The 19,447-nt window shown below is 43.7% G+C and overlaps 1 protein-coding gene across 3 annotated transcripts in view; it reads left to right on the top strand.

Moving 5' to 3' along the window:
• Positions 1-17,763, top strand: part of HNF1B (HNF1 homeobox B) — a 62,263-nt gene extending 44,500 nt beyond the window's left edge. For 2 of the 3 annotated variants that reach the window (XM_030536984.1, XM_030536982.1), the window contains exons 5-9: positions 1,101-1,264; positions 5,278-5,410; positions 6,047-6,238; positions 9,190-9,308; positions 15,106-17,763. In XM_030536984.1, coding sequence (XP_030392844.1) covers positions 1,101-1,264; positions 5,278-5,410; positions 6,047-6,238; positions 9,190-9,308; positions 15,106-15,126 — 629 coding nt within the window. In that variant the 3' untranslated portion in view covers positions 15,127-17,763. Of the gene's footprint in view, positions 1-1,100; positions 1,265-5,277; positions 5,411-6,046; positions 6,255-9,189; positions 9,309-15,105 lie in introns of all 3 variants that reach the window. The other variant, XM_030536983.1, reaches the window with a different exon arrangement.
• The last annotated feature ends 1,684 nt before the right edge of the window (positions 17,764-19,447 follow it).

Here is a 19,447-nt window from a genome sequence, read left to right as displayed (position 1 = left end):
TCTAGATCCCACTTGAGCCCATCTCGTGTGGTTCTTGTAAGAAAACATCAGTAATGAAGCCTGGTATTTTTGCAAGCGCACATGGAAGACTAGTTACAAAGGCACAGAGCAACAAGATCATGAACTATCGTGGCTGCCTTGGTAATGGATGTACAGAGGTCTCTGACAGTGTGGTATTGGAAGAGTTTTATCCCAGTGTCTTTTATTATTATTATTAATATTATTATTTATTTATTTTAAATAAATGCCTTGAAAAAATGACCTTTTTTCTCCCCAGAAACATCACCATATTATGCTGACTGATTGTTTGCTGCTGTTTTAACCTGCCGTATATAATGAAAATGCTTTGACTAGGGTTGCCAACCCTCCCAGATTGGCTGGGAGTCTCCCAGAATCGGAATTGATCTCTCAGAGGCTACCGAAACCAATCTGGGGGATTAATAGGCCGCTAAAAGTCCAGTCAGCGGTGCAGAGGGGCTAAAGCAGGCTCCCTACCTGCCCTGGCTCCTCATGGCTCCCGGAAGTGACCGTCATGTCCCTCTGGCTCCTAGATGCAGGGATGGCCATGGGGACTCTGCACACTGCCCTCACCCCAAACGCTGACTCCGCAGCTCCCATTGGCTGGGAACCGTGGCCAATGAGAGCTGCGGGGTCGGTGCTGCAGGCAGGGGCAGCGCGCAGAGCCACCTGGCCGCCCCTGAGCCTTGGAGCTGATTTGCCAGTCGCCGGGAGCTGCCCGAGATAAGCACTGCCCAGTCAGAGCCTGCACCCTTTACCCCCTCCCGCACCCCAACCCCCTGCCTCAGCCCCCTCCCATACCCCACAGCTCTTGTACATCCCATTCCCCTGCCCCAGGCTCAGCCTGGAGCCCCCTCCCACACTCCGAACCCCTCAGCTCCATCCCAGCCCCGTGAAAATGAGTGAGGGTGGGGGAGAGTGAGCGAAGTGAGAGGGGGCTGGGCCTTGGAGAAGGAGTGGGGCCTTGGAGAAGGGCCAGGGCAGGGGTGGGGCAAGGGTGTTTGTTTGTGCAATCGACCCCATTCATGACTGTATGGCAGCTAGGGGTTGTTAATACACCGCACTTGGCCTTGTTTTTGCAGGCGTCCGATACAGCCAGCAGGGGAACAACGAGGTCACTTCCTCTTCGACAATCAGTCACCATGGCAACAACACCATGGTGACCACCAGCCAGTCCGTCCTACAGCAGGTTTCCCCAGCAGGGTTGGACCCAGGCCACAATTTACTCTCGCCTGATGGTAAAATGGTGAGTACACCTGGCCTATTGTAGCTCCAAAGCTGATAAGATAAGAGGGCCCAGCAGGCAAAACAAACAAAACTTTTTTTTAGTTTCACACAAGGCCCATGTTAAACAATGAAGCATTGTAGGGCTGGAGGAGGGGGGCGGGGTAAAAAAAATCCCAGCTGCCAGGAGTCAGAGGCGGCGCTCTGACCGTAGCTTTCCCCGCCAGGTAGTGGTGTACATTCTGAACCCAGCCAATAAACCTGACACAGGCCCGTTCTCATTTTATTGATTGAATGCCTTGTAAAGTAGCACACTGGGTGGATCACTGTTTGTTTTTCGCTGCCGATGACATTCGTGTTGATAAAATGCTCATTCATTTATTTTTTTTCTTAAGCCCAACAAAGTTCTAAGTTTCACCAGGGAAGCAGTTTCTTTACAAGCAAGCCCTTTCCTCTGTCTGACCCCAACACACACACACACATGTAATCTGCTGCTCGATGTGTGTTACTGGTCCTCCTCTGCACCTGGTCCGCAGAGGATAGGAATCTGTTACTGCTCAAGACGAATGGAATAGTTCTGGCCAAAGTTTTTTTCTTTTTGGGGGGCAAAAATTACAGATCTGGTGACACCAAAACATTTTGCGAATTCATGGTGATTTCGCCTAATTGTCTGAAAATCTTTAAAAAATTGAAATGTTTTTCCTTTTTTCAGTTTGAAAGGGCTTTTTTATACCAAAATAATCTCTTCTCTTTTTTTAAGATCTTCAAAACCAGTTCAGAATGTTGGATAGCTGAAAAAAATATTTTGATTGACCTAAAAAGAAAAAACATTTCAACTTCAATTTCCCAAAAAATCTCAAAAAAACCTCAGGCTTTGGTCTGACCCAATTTATTTTTTAACATTTTGAAAATACCAAGCTCTAGTTACAGACCCAGTAAACAAGGCTCTGTAGTTCAAGCGGTAGCAGTTTATGCATTTAACTCTGGAGGTCCCACGGTATTAGAGAGACAAGATCAGTGAGGTAATATCTCTTATTGAACTAGCTTCTGTTGGTGATGGTGGCCCACACACAAGCTTTTGAAATATAAATGAGTCCTGGTCATAATATAGATTAAGACAATGGAAACTGGCTTCAAGTACTTCCCTAATGAGAGACTTTGAAAAAAGATATGTGGCAATGAGTAATAAATATCAGTGGGCCCAAACTACATAATCTTAATCCAGATTCCTAACAGCTTCCTACAATAAAAGCCTTTCAATCCGAACATTAGGTTTGACTCATTGCAAGGAGAGAGCTGGATTTTGCACACAACCCCCTATGTTCAGATTTCACATGCCCCCAAAATTTGGGACATGCATTTCTAAGCAGATCACGAATAATCATAGAAAATAATCCCGAAGACTAGATGACACATCAAGCATTAAAAATCAAATGGACAAAATGACTGATAAGGCATTGTGAGCCTTTCCTTTTAAAAGTCAGGAGAGTATTCTGAAGTAGTAGTCTAAATATATTACTTATTTTTTTGTATTGCAATAGCAGCTAGGAACCCTAGTCACAGAGAGGAACTACGTGGTGATAGGCGCTGTACAAATGGAATAAAGACTGTCCCTGCCCCAAAGAGTTTACAGTCTCCGTATAAGACAAGAGATGGCAGGTGCATAGACAGACAGACACATGGAGGTAGCATAATTAGATGAGATTGGTCAGCAGGATGATAGCCAGTGGTCTTTGCGCTCTAGCTGCCTACCTGTTACTAAATTTTCTGTAGCCATCACAGCAAAGGTGAGCTTTCTGGAAGGATTTGGAGGACAATGAGGTAGTTTTGCAGATGTTTACAGGCTGCTCCTCCCAAGTGTGAGGGGCAGCCTGGGGGAAAAAGCACCACGGTGCTTGTTTTGAAATTTAACAAGTTACAGTTGAAATGGAACCAATTTTAACCATCACAGAAACATGCACAGCAGTAAAAGCTTTTACCCATCTTCACGCAGTGCTCACCCAGCCCCACTGAGTGCAGGATGCACAGCACCATCAACAACATTTATGGTCATCCATTAGTATGGAGCTGTCATCCCGTTTATTTCTGATCTCCTCCGCAGAGCTGGCTAGTGCTTGCAAGTTATTTAACACAAATATGCTGTGGGCTGTGGTTTCCAGTGAATAAGCATGTTTCTCTAATATCCCATATCGAATTAACAACAGCCAAGGAAGTCATTGCAGCTTAAGATAATGTTGTCTGGGTTTTTTTGAGGCACTCGCTATTGAACCTATCAAGAGTTTGGGCTTGTCATTGTTTTATGAGCCTTCATTGCCTTTTACCATCACAGCTATGGAAAGCTCAGTGGAGGGTTGTTTTAATGATGTGGTTTGAATACTTTCTTCGTCATGTGATCTCTAGCTTGTTTCTTTTGGTTCAAGTTTTTGGTCCTAATCTCAAGTTTGAAATTAGCCCAGACTGCAGGAGTTCCATGGTTTTGTGACTGATTGTTTGACTTGCATGTCCACTGTGGAGTAAGCTGGCCTTGAAGAACTTTTTGAAAAGGGAAATACTGGATAAGAAAATCTGACTCATTCTCATGCTCTGAAATGCATTGATATATTTGTTTCAATTGAACCAAGGCCCATGTCAAGCTCACATGTGCATGATACACTTGCAAACCGAGACCAAAAATTTCACACCTGGAACCCCGAAGTGTCTCTAAATCCACACTGAGGTACCTAAATAAAGTGGACTGATTTTTCAAAGGGCTGAGTACCTGAAGCTCCCATCGATGTCGGTGGAATTTGTGGATGTTTAGCACTTCTGATCATCAGACTGGTTTTATTTAGGTATCTGAATACTTGCCTGCATCAGGGACCCCAATTTCAGACACTGGTGCAAACCTTCAGCATTGTAGACAAGGAAAGCACAATATGCACTGGGAAAGCTTATTGTGGTGGCAAGCAGTTGGCCTTGTCTGCACCAGGGGTTGCAGAAGTGTAGTTATACTGATGGCTATAATTGGGACATCTCTCCCATCCAGACTAGGCCTAAATAACCTCATTTCAGGCACCCACGTATGAACTATTGGGTTGCTGTCCAAAACATCAAAACCTCGATTCAGCAAGACGTTCACAACAACATGTGTCGTAACTTTGAGCACAGGAGCAGTCCCCTTGAAGTCCATGAGACAAGTCACATGCTTAAAATTGGGCTTTTCCTTAAGTACCTTGCTGAATTGGAGCCTAACCCTAACCAGACTCACTTAACTAGCATTCCTCCACCATAGAGCCTGTTTCAGTATTGGCAGCTGCAACAGTTCAAAAATCATGAGTCTGGCCCCCTAAAATGATGAAACTGGCTTAAAAATTAATGAAGTTTTAAAAAATAATACATTTGGGGTCTGTTCTTTGCCTTTGGCATTTTTAACCTTTATGATTCAAATTTTGCACGATTATTTTGTAACCATGAGGGCTAGAAAGTTATTGAGTTTTTGGTGGTGGTTGTGGTTGTTGTTTTAATGAATCTCAGACTCTCCCATAATCACATGGCTCCAGGATCTGAGGCTTTAAGAATAAAACACTACCAAGAAAATTGCAATGAACTCTCAAGAACTGGCAACATTGCTGTTTACTCAGAAAAGGCCTGAGCACAAAAGATGGGAGCAGTGGAAGGAGGTTTCCTGAAATGCTTCTCCCTGTTGCTGCTGTGGTTTATTTAACTGTTCCTACTGCAGTAGTACCTAGGAGCCCCAGTCATGGATCAGGACCTCTTTGTGCTAGGTGTTGTACAAACAGAGAAAAAAAAGCGAGTTCCTGCCCCAGAGAGCTCCCAACTGACACAAACTGTGGATTCCCCTGACTGACTGAGTCACTTTCCGTGAGATGATTTTGCTTGTCTTTTTTGTGAGCGGCCTAGTCATGCATGAAGGGAGTCATTTCTGTATGGCTGGCCCTAGCCAAAGTCACTTTCATTTGTCTAGAAGCTGTTCTGTCACCCAGCTCCTGTCCATTGTGCCTCTGATGTCTGTTGTCCCTTTTGGTTTCTTGACAGATCTCTGTTTCAGGAGGTGGGCTGCCCCCTGTAAGTACCCTGACCAATATCCACAGCTTGCCCCATCACAACCCACAACAGTCTCAGAACCTCATCATGACACCGCTCTCTGGCGTCATGGCAATCGCACAAAGTAAGTGCCTCACCGTGCTCTAGTTTCAGTACACTCCTTTTGGTAGGGCTTTTATCCCCTCAGCTGGTATGTTTAGAAGCAGTATGCGAATAACTCCGTTCTGCAACTCTGAATTCCCCCTCCTCTGTAGTTCCAGCTGGATACAGTAACATTCTTCACTCCCAGCACTAACGCACTTTGTGGTCTTTTGCCACATGCTATGGTGTTTTGCCACCAAGTTCAGAGGGGAAGGGAAGCAGTGGCTATGTGCCGTGAGTGAAATCCTGGCCCTGTTGAAGTCAATGGGAGTTTTGCCATTAAATTCAGTGGGTCCAGGATTTCACTCAGAATGTTTAGGGCCTGATCTGACCAGCTGCTCTGGGCATAAACTAGGAGGAACTCCACTGAAAGCTGTGAGAACAGATGTATTTGAGAGGGGGATAAAACCCTTTGATTTTTTTTAACTAGGGTTTACTGCACACCCTGCTGCACTGCAGAGAGAAGCAGACCGTGTACAGCACAACCCTTGTGGGTATCTCCAATGTATGAAGATAACATTCATCTAGATTTTTATTCCACTGCAGCAGCCATCTCTGTTTCTGACTCCACCGGCACTGAAATCTTGACATGTTGTTTCGTTCTCCTCTGTTCTCATAGGTCTAAATACTTCCCAGGCGCAGAGCGTCCCTGTTATCAACAGTGTTGCCGGAAGTCTGGCAGCTTTACAACCAGTCCAGTTTTCCCAGCAGCTACACAGTCCTCATCAACAGCCACTCATGCAGCAGTCGCCCAGCCATATGACGCAGCAGCCTTTTATGGCCACAGTGACTCAGTTGCAGAATTCACACAGTAAGGATCTTGTCAGGTATTTGTTGAGGCCTGAAGGGAAGGATTTAGCTGCATTATAATTGCCAATTGTCATAAATACATTTTGAATTAACTTTGCTTTCTCTCCTCCTTGCCCTCTCCACCCCTCCGGCTAGTTGGTTCTAACTCATGACCTGGGTCATCTTCTCCGGCAGGTGTTAGGACATTTCCTTTCCAAAGTAGATTGATTCATGGGGGAATGACGAACTCTCTAGCTAAAACAGTCAGATAAAAAGGGTGCATCATGGAAGAATTTTTAATCCCAGAGAGCATCAGGGGAATGAAAACCCCAGAACTTCACCTTTCAGGACTATGTGAGAACCCAAAGAGGAAGTGACTCAGCTTTCATCAGAGGGAGCCAACACATGGCAATGAATGTTGCCTACTCCCCATTGTTACACCCCTCCCGTCTCACCCTTCCATAGTACGTGTATTTGCTCCTCTTTTAGAATACACCTTCCCGCTGCATAAGCTTATTCCTTCATACTCAGCCTGCAAGTCCAGGAGCCAAATTCTGCTCTCGATCACAAGTGTAAATTCAGAATAATGTCAATGAAATTATTCCGGATTTACATCAGAGCAGAATTTGGTTGAGGATCTTCCCTTTATGTCCCCATAGTGCCTGTGCTTGCCTGCACTGTGCTATCCAAGGAGATTTTGAGTTCTTCTCTAACTGCAATTGATAGGACCACCCCTTTAAGGTGCACTCAACGTGATCATTGGTGTTAGGAGGCCAGGCAGGTGATGAAAAACAAATAGGTTTAGCTCTGTGGACATTTGGGCAGGCAACAGATGATAACTCTTTCCATATGGTTGTATTTATTGGCTAGGGCTTTCAAAGGGAGTCAGTAAAAGTCCATAGGATTTAAGTGCCTAACTCCCTGAGTCTCCTTGACAATCCCAACCATTTCATTTTACTTATTATGGTCTTTACACTTTGGGGAGGAAGTTAGAACATAGGTATGTGGAGGAGGATGAACTACCCGTATGTTCTGCAAATGATGCCTTTGTTTTTATGTCTGTTTTTTTTTCAGTTGAGCTTTTTTCATATTACAGTTCTACGAACAACAATTTTCAGATTGTGCCTAATTCATTTACACTCTCATGATCATTGAAAAAAAAATTTAAAAATAGGTTATGACCTAGATTAGAGTAAGAAATCTTGTGTGTCCAGGGTTTCCTTCCCCAAATTATTGGGATTGTGTTCTGCAAGATGCTTAAATGTACAATGCAGTTGAGATGCCCAATTGCATAATATAAGTGAACTGCAATTTTACTATTCTCCAAGACCCCAGTCTAATTGTAAACTAGTGTATGCTCCTGTTACGTTTACTAAATTTTCAGGTGTAGTTCATCTGTAGCATGTCTCAGGCTTAACGACAAATCTCTTTAAAACATCTTGCCTAGTCCTTGTGACTAACAATCTGTTTTGCCAAATGGAACACATGGCCTTTATTCCTGGCTTTTAGTTTTACCAGGCAGGGGCCTCATGTAATTAAACAATAAGCCTTTGGCCAACTGAGGAGCGGCAGAGACTTTGAGGGGAAGACTCTTCCAGTTCTCCTTGGCCAGCAGGGTTGGTGATTATAACATAGGTCCTTGAACTGAGGTTTGACAGCAGCAGCAGACGGAGTATCTTGCTAAACGCTAAAGCTGGTCAGAAAAGGAGGTGGGGTGTGTGTTTGTTTTGCACAGAAAATTTGGGATTTTCAGCAAAATATTTTGTCCAAAAACTAAAATAGTTAGATTGTGAAATACTATCGTGGTGCCTCATGGGAGATGAAGTTCAGGAACCTTGTCAGTCTTCTATATCCTGGGAAATTTCCCAAAATCTGGGAATTTTTGAGTAAAATGTTTTGAATGAAAATTCTCAATTTCCCAAGCTGAAACATTTTACTCACAAATTCCCAGGTTTGGGGAAATTTCCCAGGATATAGAAGCACTGTAAAAAGCTTTATCAGGGAATTTTTCACTAGATTTGGGAAATTTTTAGTGCTAGACTGGGAAAAGTTGGCATCACCATATAGAAGCACTGCACCTAGTGCATCCATTCCTCTCTCCACAAGGGTCCCTAGTTAGACTACATTTCCCAGGATGCATCATAGTCTCTTCTTGATGAGAGGAGGTAGTGCATCCTGGCAGTTATATGGTAGTAGTGCATCATGGGAGATGAAGTTTGTCTGGGGAGACCAGCCATAGAGAAGAAATAAAGCATGAGGAACCTGAACTACAACTCCCATGAGGCACTGCAGCAGCATTTGATAACTGAAATATTTCAGTTTTGGGGAATTCCATTATTTGATGAAAAATAAAAAATTTCTTCAGCAAGCAGATATTTTTTGCAAAAAGAAAAAAAAAGCTGAAAACCCAATTTTCTATCAAACAGTTTTTGACAAGCCTTTCAAAACAACCAACCAGAGTTAAGAATTTTTTTTACCTTTTTTTCTGGCTGAGGAGAACAAGATGGGAAGTTGCTTCACACTTTTCAGCTGGACAAACAGCTTGCTTCTTAATGCAGGCATTTCCATTCCCGGTCAGCCTGGTAAGCAAAACACCCATTGACTTCATCTAGGATATTTGCCTATGCTGCCTCCAATGCTCTTGTCCATCACTCCTGCTCATTGTCTTGCTTGTGCATTCGGTTCTCCAGCAGAATGGTCTCCCAGAAAGTGGTCTGAGGGTCTACAGCTGTTGGATTAAACCAGATTATTTTAGTCCTTCATCTCTCCACATGCTGCTGCAGAGAAATCAGGTGGATTCTCCAGACCTCTAAGGAGGACGCCAAGCACTCCTCCTTATTTGTTTTTACAAAAACAAACAAAACCAACAGCCCACAAATGTGTTGGAAACCTTTTGGCTTGACTGCTTTGCATCTGCATGAAGACTGTAGCTGGCATTTATATGATTGCTGTCTCTCTTCTTCATTTTCATAGTGTATGCACACAAGCAGGAGCCTCCCCAGTATTCCCACACTTCCCGGTTTCCATCAGCCATGGTGGTCACAGATACCAGCAGCATCAGTACATTAACCAATATGTCTTCCAATAAACAGGTAATGGCGCATGCTGGGAAAAATGGGATAGGATTCTCTCAGTGCAAATGGTGTATTTCCCTGGTATGCGTGTTGCTGCTAATGGGAGTTTAAGCCAATACGTTTGGTGGTGAATAGACCCCAGTGTCTGCTTCTCAGCTCCACCGTTCTAAGAGTGATATTCAGGGACCACACCAGCATTCATAAAAGCTGATCCAAAGGCCTGTGTGTTGCTATTTGTGGATAGTGTTTGATATTCAGGATACCAGGATGACCAGTCCATTATATGAACCACAGCAGCTGAATGTTTTGTGTGGAAATTAATGGGTGGTCTCAGGATTGTTCATAGTGCACAAGTGTCCATGTTGGTAACTGGCATTCTTACTGGCAGACTCAAAGGAGAGGGCCCAGCGTGAATGGGCTGTGGAGAGTGAGCGATCCACCTACCTCTATCTGTGATCCCAGTGCAGAGTTAAGGCATGTTGGCAGATCTATGTAGGGGAAAGCTTGTCCTTGCGTGGCTTGAGCTGTGCTATTCAGTGTATATATGGAGGATGTTACTCCACTCTCCAGAGCTCTCAACCCAACACCTGTCACCCATTGGGAATCCAGTTCATTTTCTTCTTGAAACCTGGCCCCAAAAATGGCTAGCATGAGGAAATAACACCAAGCTGTGCTGGTTTATTATGACTTGTTTTAAAAAGCATAAGGTGGGTGAGGGTAACTTCTGGTGGTGAAAGAGCTACACAGAGCTTCTTCAGGTCTGGGAAAGCTACCCAGAGTGTCCCAGCTAAATACAAGATGGAACAGATGGTTTAGCATACGTAGTTAACACATAGATTCTAAGACCATTGAAAATGAAGTGGCCCGTTAACACCCCTGTAGTCATAGGGTAAAGAGGGAGATTAGTGGGTTACAGATTGTTGTAATAAATCATAAATCCCGTGTCTTTATGAAGACCATGTTATTTAGTGTCTAGCAAAGTTATGAATTCAAGCTCCCAGGCTTGTCTTTTGAAGGTGGTGTGTAGAGCCTTTGATAAATGCAGCAAAGGCAATGGACCAAGTTCATCTCTAGCATAACTTCATCAAAGTCGATTTAACTTCCTTGAATCAAAATGACTTTTTGGTGTCATTCAAGGCTTACTGAAAATGACAGTGAATTATGATATTGAGAGACTGGCTCTAAACTGCAAGCGAGACAAGCCAGAGTAACTGTCAGAGTCATTGGAGTTAGACTAAATGTACATGAGTGGAAATGAGATCCAAATCTGGGGCCAGATCCTCAGCTTGTGTATATCAGCATTGAAGTTATTGGGCCAAATCTCCAGATGGTAAAAACTGTCACACCTCCATTGAAGTCAATAGAGCTATGCTGATTTATACCAGCTGTGAATCTGGTCCACAGCCCCCAAATCTTTATTGGTGTCACACCAGATTTACATCAGTGAAGGTGAATCAGGCCCTACATTTTTAGTGTCCAGATCAGACAATAGCCCTTTTAAAAAAAAAAAGTGCTCTGGGGACTGTGAGAAATATGTGGCCCTTATCGATTACTAGATAAATAGGAGACAACCTTGAACTTGTATCCAGATTAACTTTTATTTTTGCTAAGCTCTGACGGTGGGAAGAGAAAAATCTTTGCAACAAATGCAGAGCAAATAATGTTTGGAATTGCTGCCTGGGTTCATTTTCACTGATGTCCTTAAAGTTTCCCTGCGAAGTTGGCAAAGGGAAGGCTCTGCCACCATAAAAAAATGAAAGAAACAGGATTGTGTAAGACCAAGTACAATGACCCAGACGCACAGCTGGTGTAAATGATGCAGCTCCATTGGAGTCAGTGGGCCAGATCCCCAGTGGGTGTAATTTGGCGGAGCTCCTTTGAAGTCGATGGAGATACACTTATGCCAGCTGATGATCTGGCCCTGGGTGTGGGACCCGCCACAAAACGTTTCTCTCACAAAATGGAAGGTGAAAGTGTAATTCCAAGTCCCACTGCCCCTGCGACTCCTGTCAGGTTTCCCACTCTTTGTAGTGTGCAGGGAAAACATTTATCTGTGCCCACAAATCTCAATCAGTCGGGCAATCAGGCGCATCAGCACTCCTAGGGAATACCATTTCCTTTGAAAGGCTTTATCAATCCATCTGGTGTGCGCTCAGCCCTAACTTCTCTCTTGATTAATTATCCTGGCTTACCCCTAGTTGACTTTGATGCTTGCTTGTTGAAACAAGCCCTCTGAATACAGGAAATGTTCTTTTAATCAAACTAGCGTATGATGCTACCCGCTAGGCCTGTCATGGATCCTAATGACGGCTTATGCCCTTCGTTGGAGAGAATGATCAGCCTACCTTGAAGCATGGCTGGCCAAGATAATCAAGCCACTCGTTTCCCCCCCCCCCCGCCACTATTTTACTTGAATTTTTTTAAATGTACTCTTGTTTTATCCCCTGCAAACAAGCACTGAGCATAATAAGCACATACCACGTTACTCAACCATAGCACCTGATCATGCAAATTGTACTGAACACAGAATGAAATTTCTCTATAGGCACAGGCCAGGCACCAGGCAAGTGAACCACTTAAGTCCCATTTTAAGTCCACAAGAGTAGGGCTAGCGTGGGAGTTGAGTGATGCAAGGGTCTGTGCACTGGAATACATTTCACCCTCAGCAGTCCCCAACAAAGCTCATTAGTAAGCGTCCAGGCCCAAGTTTGCATAGATAGGCCCGCTTTTCTATGATACATTTTGCAAGCACCATTTGACCATTAGCAGCAAAGATGAGAAATAATTTTCATCTTAAACATCATTGAATATTTTTTTCACTGCCACCTACTGCTTTTAGCAAGAGGGGAGCAGAATTCTGAAGAGAAGACATTAAGGGACTGTTCCAAAACCCACGGAAGTCAGTGGGAACCTCCCCCTAGATGGGGCCTTTGGATCAGGCCCTAGGACACCAGCTGATCATTTGACCAATTTACGCTCTATTTTGACATGACAGAAAGAGTCAAAAGGCTTTGTTTAATAAAAAGGTTTTTGTTTCCTGATCTCATACGTGTCATTTCACAGTGCTTCTTTGACCCCCATCCTCAAACTGGTTGCTAACTGGAGTTTTGCTCGGAGTGTTCAGAAGGATATGAGCGCTGATGTTGAAAACATAATGCTAGTGGTTGCCATGGTAAAGTTCTTTGCCAAGCCACGTGCAAGTAGACACACTCACCTTAAATGCACAAGGCCCAGGACTAAAATAGCTTCGTATCCATCCACAGCTGAATGCGTAAGACAGCCTGGCCACCTACTCATTGCACATACACAGCTATGAGAATTAGTCAGAACCTTCATCTCCAAAACTTACATCTTCTTGGGTTGAGGCCTGTTGCCAGAGCAGTCAGTAGAAGGAACCTTATATACTTGAGCAGATTGACCATCCCAGCCAATAGTGGAGAGTGGTGCATACAAGCGGTGGCTTAAATAGGTCAAAGTAGGAGGAGGAGCCTACCATTTTCTTGGTAGCCACTGTGGTGGTGGTGGTGTGTGGTGAAGAGCATTATAATATCTTATGAGGATGGGCCGTTGCAAGAGGAAGAGAATGGGTGCAAAAGAAGAAACATATCTGGAAGGAGTTCAGTGTGTGTGTGGAAAAGGGCATGCCCCAGATGGTCTCCACTCCCATTCCTAAATAGACAAATGCCACTGTTTAGACTTCATCAGAATGGAAAGTCTGTATTGATTGACAGACCAATAAAAATGGGAGGCCAGGGTGCTCCTTTCTCAGGAAAGTCTGAAATGCCCAATGCAAATTCCTATATTTATAAGATTTTAAGACATTTCGCAGGAGAGATTTCATGCAAAGCCTATCTATGGTTTATCTTCCCTCTTCTAGCCTCTCACAGGATCCTTCCAGCTGAGCAAAAGTGGATGGGGCTTATCTATGTAGCTTGGTGGTAGGCTTTGCCCTCTGAGCTATACTGCAGCCCTCCCTCTCCTGCCGTTTTGGCCAGTTGTAGTGCTCTATCCCCATTCTGCTGGGAAGCAGGAAGAGGAAAACCGCCAGTGTCTCTTGCTCAACAGTGCAGAATGCCATGTTAAGCGGTTAAGCCACCCTTTTGGGTTGGGCTCGCCAGCTTCAGCTCTGAGCACCACACTGCTGATCTCTTATCAGATGTTTATGTTTAGACTTGGAAGGGGTAAATAACTCCCAGTTCCTTTGACAACACTTAAGGCTGAGCCACCATTTTATTGCATTAGCAAACATCTGATAGCGGTGAGGCCCATCCCTAATGACATGTCCTAGAGGCCTCCTGGCGGCTCCTTATCTCCCTGTTATGATGTTTCATTGAATCTACAAGGTCACCCCAGGCTTTCTCGTTCTCCACCCAAAATCTGAAAATTGAAGAACTGAATAAGCGAGATGGGAGGGAGTGGAGAGTGAAGGATCATGGAACTTCCAGCTCTGTCCCTCCTGCCCTTGTTCAAGTGGGTCAGTGTATGCTCTCACCCCTCTCCCTCCTTTGGAGCTTCTCTTGAAATGCAGCATGCGCCTTGTCAGGAGTGGGGCTGGGGAGGTGAGACGGGAAGAGAGAGGATGAACCGAGCAGACGAGAAAAGAAATGGCAGAAGGGCATGTTGTACACAGTGTCTTCTCTCTAGTCAGTGCTGGTGAGATAAACCAGAGACAGTAGTCTTCCGTGTAGCCACCACACAGCAGAAGCAGCAGCAAGGCAAGCATCTCCTATGCTCCCCAGTGGTCAATATACCTCAACTCTGATCTGGAGGGACCACCTCTAGGTGCAAGAAGTGAGTCCCATTACCCACTCTCTGCTGAGAGTGCTGGTAAGGCAGCACCAGTTGCATGGATGATGTGACGTGGACACCTGCCTTGTAGGCACGGAAGCCCAGCAAGTTAGGAGCCTAAATACTTGTGTGGATCTGGGATTGAGATCCTCAACTCATTTTACCTAGGTCACAAGAAAGCCATCAGAGGGTCATAACTCATAGCCTATATGTAACATGAGCTACCCCCCAAGTGACTTTTAACTTGTGTGATTGCATTTATTCAGCAGATCTCCATACGCTTGGCTGATCTTGGCAGCATTGCAAAGGCAAATGAACTGGTCTTGGAACAATTTCTCCCATAGACTGGGCACATACAGGCCCTTTTTTGCAACATCTGGCTTGAAAACAATTTTCCCACTGTGTTCCCCATTGCAACTCTTGAGACCTTGGGCATGATCCAACACCCACTGACTTCAGTGGGAGTTGGATTAGGCTCCGATGAGTGTCCTTAACTACCAAGTCAGCTGACAGGATTGGGCCCAATGTACTGGTTGCATAAAAATCTTCTAAGAGCTATGGGCCCAATCTGCAACCTTGGAGTATTTTCCCCTTGAGTTCGTTGAGGCTAATGGGAATTGGTATAAACGGGACTGATCTCTGGGATCCAGATCCTTTAGATGACTAACTCTCATTCATTTCAAGGGGAGTTAGTCTTGAATACTTTTGAGGATCTTAGCCTGGGTCAATAAACGGACTTACTGGGATGTGTAGAATACTAGCAGAATTCTGTGGAGCTGAGGCTGCTTGGCACATTGGAACCTTTGTGCAGGACAGAATGTTCTGTGCCCATAATATTATGGAAGGAAAAGGCAGCGTACGAATTACTGTCTGTATCACACTGAACGTTTTATGAACACCTGAATGGTCCTGAAAGCTCAATCCCGAGTGTCATAAAATCATCCAGGTCCAGTGACTCCACCTCTGCACGTTGCAACACTTTTTTGTATGCTCTCTAACTCATGCCTCCTGCTTCTTTCTCTCCCAGTGTCCCCTGCAAGCCTGGTGATGTTCCACACCTCATTTATTCTGCACCTAGCAACGGGAACTTATTTTCCACAACATCACCGCCGATAACCAACGAAGTGCGAGGGGTGTTGCCATAGCGAAGCTCAGCCAGCTTGTCTAGTGCCATAGCGAGACGCCCATTAACCTGAAAAAGAGCTAGAGCTTCAAGACTTAATAGCTACCCTTCTGTGACTTGACAGGACCGAAGTGCCTACTCCCAGAGACTGTGCTTTTCCATTTCCTTCATGCAGTATTTCCAAGAGACGTCTTGAGGATTGTAAGTATTTGCCTTTGAGAGGGCATTGGCTCTCATGAGAAAATTAAGAACAAAATGTACTGATGACTGGCAGAAGAGGAAGATGAAGATCAAACATATTTAAGTTATATTCCTTCACCAAAGGGACTGATGAGACTTGGAGCTGTTACTTGGAGTTTGGAAGAAGGAATCGCATGTGCTGTTGAGCTGAGCCAATTAAACTGTAAATATAGATAAACTTCTCTCCGATCCTTCCATCTCCATCTATAAATATAGAGTTATATTAAAGAAGTAAATTTTGTCCAATGGATGTAAACTACTGTAATTAAGTGCAATTTCCCCACCTGTATATATTGCCAACATTTTTCTTATTTCTCTTTTTGTAAAGGTCAGAACTGAAGGTTTTTCTTTATTTTTCTTTCTTTAAATGAACAAAATCATGAGGAAACACCTGGGCCCAGTCAACGATGATAGTCAACCAGAGTTTGTGAGGACAAACATAAGCTCATCCTTTGTACAGCTGCTACTAAAGGCTGATAAATTGTGGTTTGGTCAATAGTCCAGACAAATATGAACCCAAATTTAGTGAAGGACCAGGAATGAAATACATAACCCAATGGCTGGCTCCGCAGTGACCATGAAATGCACCATCTATCTGGTGGCTACTGCCAATATTCAGAGCTCAAAAATTTATGATATTCCCTGACATGTAGGCATTTTGAGTGAAAATGTTTAGGGGCAAGGGAAGAGGGAATTAAAACCTGTGGACTGCTTTGGGAGTTTTCAGCTTTGGGAGTTTTCAGTGTGGGAAGTTTTCAAGGAAGCCTGTAGCATTTGCTGCTGTGTACCTGAATGGGCTGGTAACCACACTTTTTAGTGGGAGCTTTCTACACCACCAAAGGGGTTTAGAGAAATCCTGATCTTCTTTGGAGTAGGAGGGAAAAGTGAGAAGTGAAATCCCAATATCACCTCAGGAAGTGGGAAGGAGTTTGGTGTCTAATATCACCTGGTCTTCTGCTCAATAAAAACTGTGAATATAAGCCAGTTATTTTACATTGTACGTAACTGTAGGGCAAGCCTTGTTAACTTTCCCTTTCCAATTAACAAGCCAAGGGCATAGTTCTGATGCCACTTCCTCGCCTGTTGCTGGCTTTCCCTCCTCTGCAATTGGATAAAATATCTGTAGTGCCAGGAGTGTGAGTGTTTCATGCTGACAGCCACATACGTTGCCACTAAGGGCCTCGTCCTACCATGACTCAGACTGAGTAGTGCCTTGCTCACCAAGTAATGTCTTTGAATTCAGTAGGACTCCGCATAGTGTGAGGTACTACTTAGTCCAATATGGATAAAGGTATCACAGTCTGGCCCTAAACTGGAAATGTACATGCTGGAAAATGACCATAAAAGGGCTGTGGTGGCTTTGAGGGCATATCTCCATTGCCACCCGTTGATGCACTGGCAGGTGCTATATTGGCCTGTTCTTTACTTGTTGGCTGTAGAGGTATTTGAGAAAGTTAGTTCCAGGAAGAAGGGAGAATTATTAAGCAAAAGGTCCATTTGGAAGGGGCTCGTAGCTAACAATTTTTTATCTCTTCCCATTCCAAATTCATTTCAACAGAAGACTGAGGTCTAATCCTGCTTCCTTTGAAATCAATAACAAAACTTTCCTTAATGTCGGAGGGACCAGAATTAAGGCCTTTGGCAAGGAGACCAGATGATCTACTAGTAGCCAGAGGGGGAGCGCACAAATAATAAATTCCTCTGGGTCCTCCTCACTCCAAGTTTGGGGATACTGGAGCTTTTCTCCATCCTGCTAACCACTCTAGAATGTAAATCAGACAACTAGCATCTCCCCAGCTTGTAACTACTATAGGAAAAATGGGATACTGGGCCAGAGCCTCAGCTGATTGTATATCAGTGTAGTTCTATTGAAGTCAATGGAGCTACAGTGATTTACGCTAGCTAAGGATCTGGTGTAAAATTTTCAAAAGTGCCTAAATCCCATTTTCAAAAGAGACTTAGGAACCTGCATCTTGTTTACTTGAAGTGAGACTTAGGCTTCTAAATGCCTAAGTCACTTGAAAATGGGACAGGCGCCTGAATCACCTAGACACTTCTGAATTTTTTTTTAATCTGGTGCCTTAATTCCAGACTCCATGAGCAATTAAAAAGGGTAAACCTCACTAGAGTCTTCCTATGAACAGAATGATCAATACTAAATATAAAAGCAGCAGATTCTCTTTTTGGGGCAGAGACCATCTTTTCCTTTTGTGTTTGTACAATGCCTAGCACAATGGGGTCCCGATCCTCATTGGGATTAGTAGGAATTATTGGACGACAAGTAATAAATCATTATGAACTGGAAAGCAATCTTTGGAATGAAATTTATTTTGATGTATACTATAATTAAATACCATTTCTTCTGGCTCCCTGTCAGTGTGTGATGTATATCTGAGGCCCAGGTAATATTGCATTAATAGCCTCATCCCTTCATTGACAAAAACAAGATGAATTTAAATGTTTGCAAAGTAATTCTAGGGTTGACATGTCATAAGCACAAGGTGAGCGCTTGTAACCGCCATAGTTGTACTGCAGATGTTGATTCAACAGGCGGTGTGGAAAGCAGAATGAGTCTTCTCATCAAAGAATAAAGCTAAATGTTTCCCTCGCTCTTGAACCAGTAATCTCCATTTCCAAGTGACGAGATTTAATAAGTCAAATATTTCATATTAATATCACAGAATTAAAATGTTACTTCTGGAGCCCATTTCTTTGTCAGAGTATTCAGGATTGCCAACAACCCAAAGTTTAGGAGTGTTTATATCTGGGATTTGGATTCACTCCATAATAAAGACAGGGGCCATTTACAAAGTCCAGTTCAGAATTCAAAATTGGAGCACCCTTGTATGACGTTTTGGGGCCATATCTCTAGTGGATTGAACCTGGAGCTGGAAGTCAGGGAACTAAAGTTCTCATACTGACTATGGCACTGTGTTGACATTATTCAACCAAGGCTTGTACTTCAACCATCACCGACTGTGGTACGTTACCATCTTCATTAAGTAAGTCACTTAGGCTGTAACATTCAACAGGGTAGACAAAGAGCGCCCGTCAACTGGGGGATGCTCAACCCTTTTGAAAATCAGGATAATCTCTCTGTGACTCATTTACCCTATCCATAAAATGGGGGTAAAGGACACTTACCTTTGTAAAATTCCTTGAGGTCTTTGATTGCAAATTGCTATATAGGTGCAGAGTAGTGCTGTCTTATTAAATCCTGCTCTTTGTCAAATGAACAGCTAGAAGACTATTGAAGCATCAAAAAGAGGCGCTTCAGGCCCAGATCCTCAAAGGTGTATTTAGGCTCTTAATTTCCACTGAAGTCAGTAGGCATTATGGGCCTAACCAACTCTGCAGATCTGGGCTTCAGTGTTTTGGGTTAATCTGCATCGGTATCTTAGTTTGGGCACTTTTATCAGAAATTTGTTTGTCTGAACCTGTTCAAGAAAATCAGGATCAGCATCTTGGGGCAATGGCTTTCTTGGGAGATTTCTGGTGTCCCTTGCTTCTACCTAGGGCAGAAACACCTATATAAGGAAAACCTCTCTTGTGAAAGGTCTGTATTTCGGCATCCTCTCCAGCCAGTAGTTCGAAGCATAAAGCTGGTCGAAATTAACAAGCATGAAAACTATGAGAGTCTGAATGAAAATGATCAAATTGTTCTTTGATGGATAAAGCTTTCGGGAAAAGATTGAGCTCATTTTAAGTACAGCTGTTTGCAGTTCCCTGGGTACCAATGCCTCTCCCTTCAGCTGAACTGAATTCGACAATTAATTTTTGACAGTTTCATGCTCTGTACTGCTGATGAAACAGTCTGAACTTTACTCTTAAATATTAGCAATTTCACAATGCATTTGGGCTTAGCTGCAGCTAATTTCATACAACTCACAAAAGACCAGGTTCAGATCCTGCTATTAATGCTGACTAATATCTTACTCCATGAGTGTCCCCACTGAAGTTGATAGGCCAGATCCTGAGGGGGTGTAAATCAACGTGGTTCCACTGA

This window comes from Gopherus evgoodei, chromosome 17 (genome assembly GCF_007399415.2).
Source record: "Gopherus evgoodei ecotype Sinaloan lineage chromosome 17, rGopEvg1_v1.p, whole genome shotgun sequence".
NCBI classification, from domain to species: Eukaryota; Metazoa; Chordata; order Testudines; family Testudinidae; genus Gopherus; species Gopherus evgoodei.
Note: the sequence above shows the minus strand (reverse complement) of the source record. Positions and strands in the feature narration are given on the sequence as shown.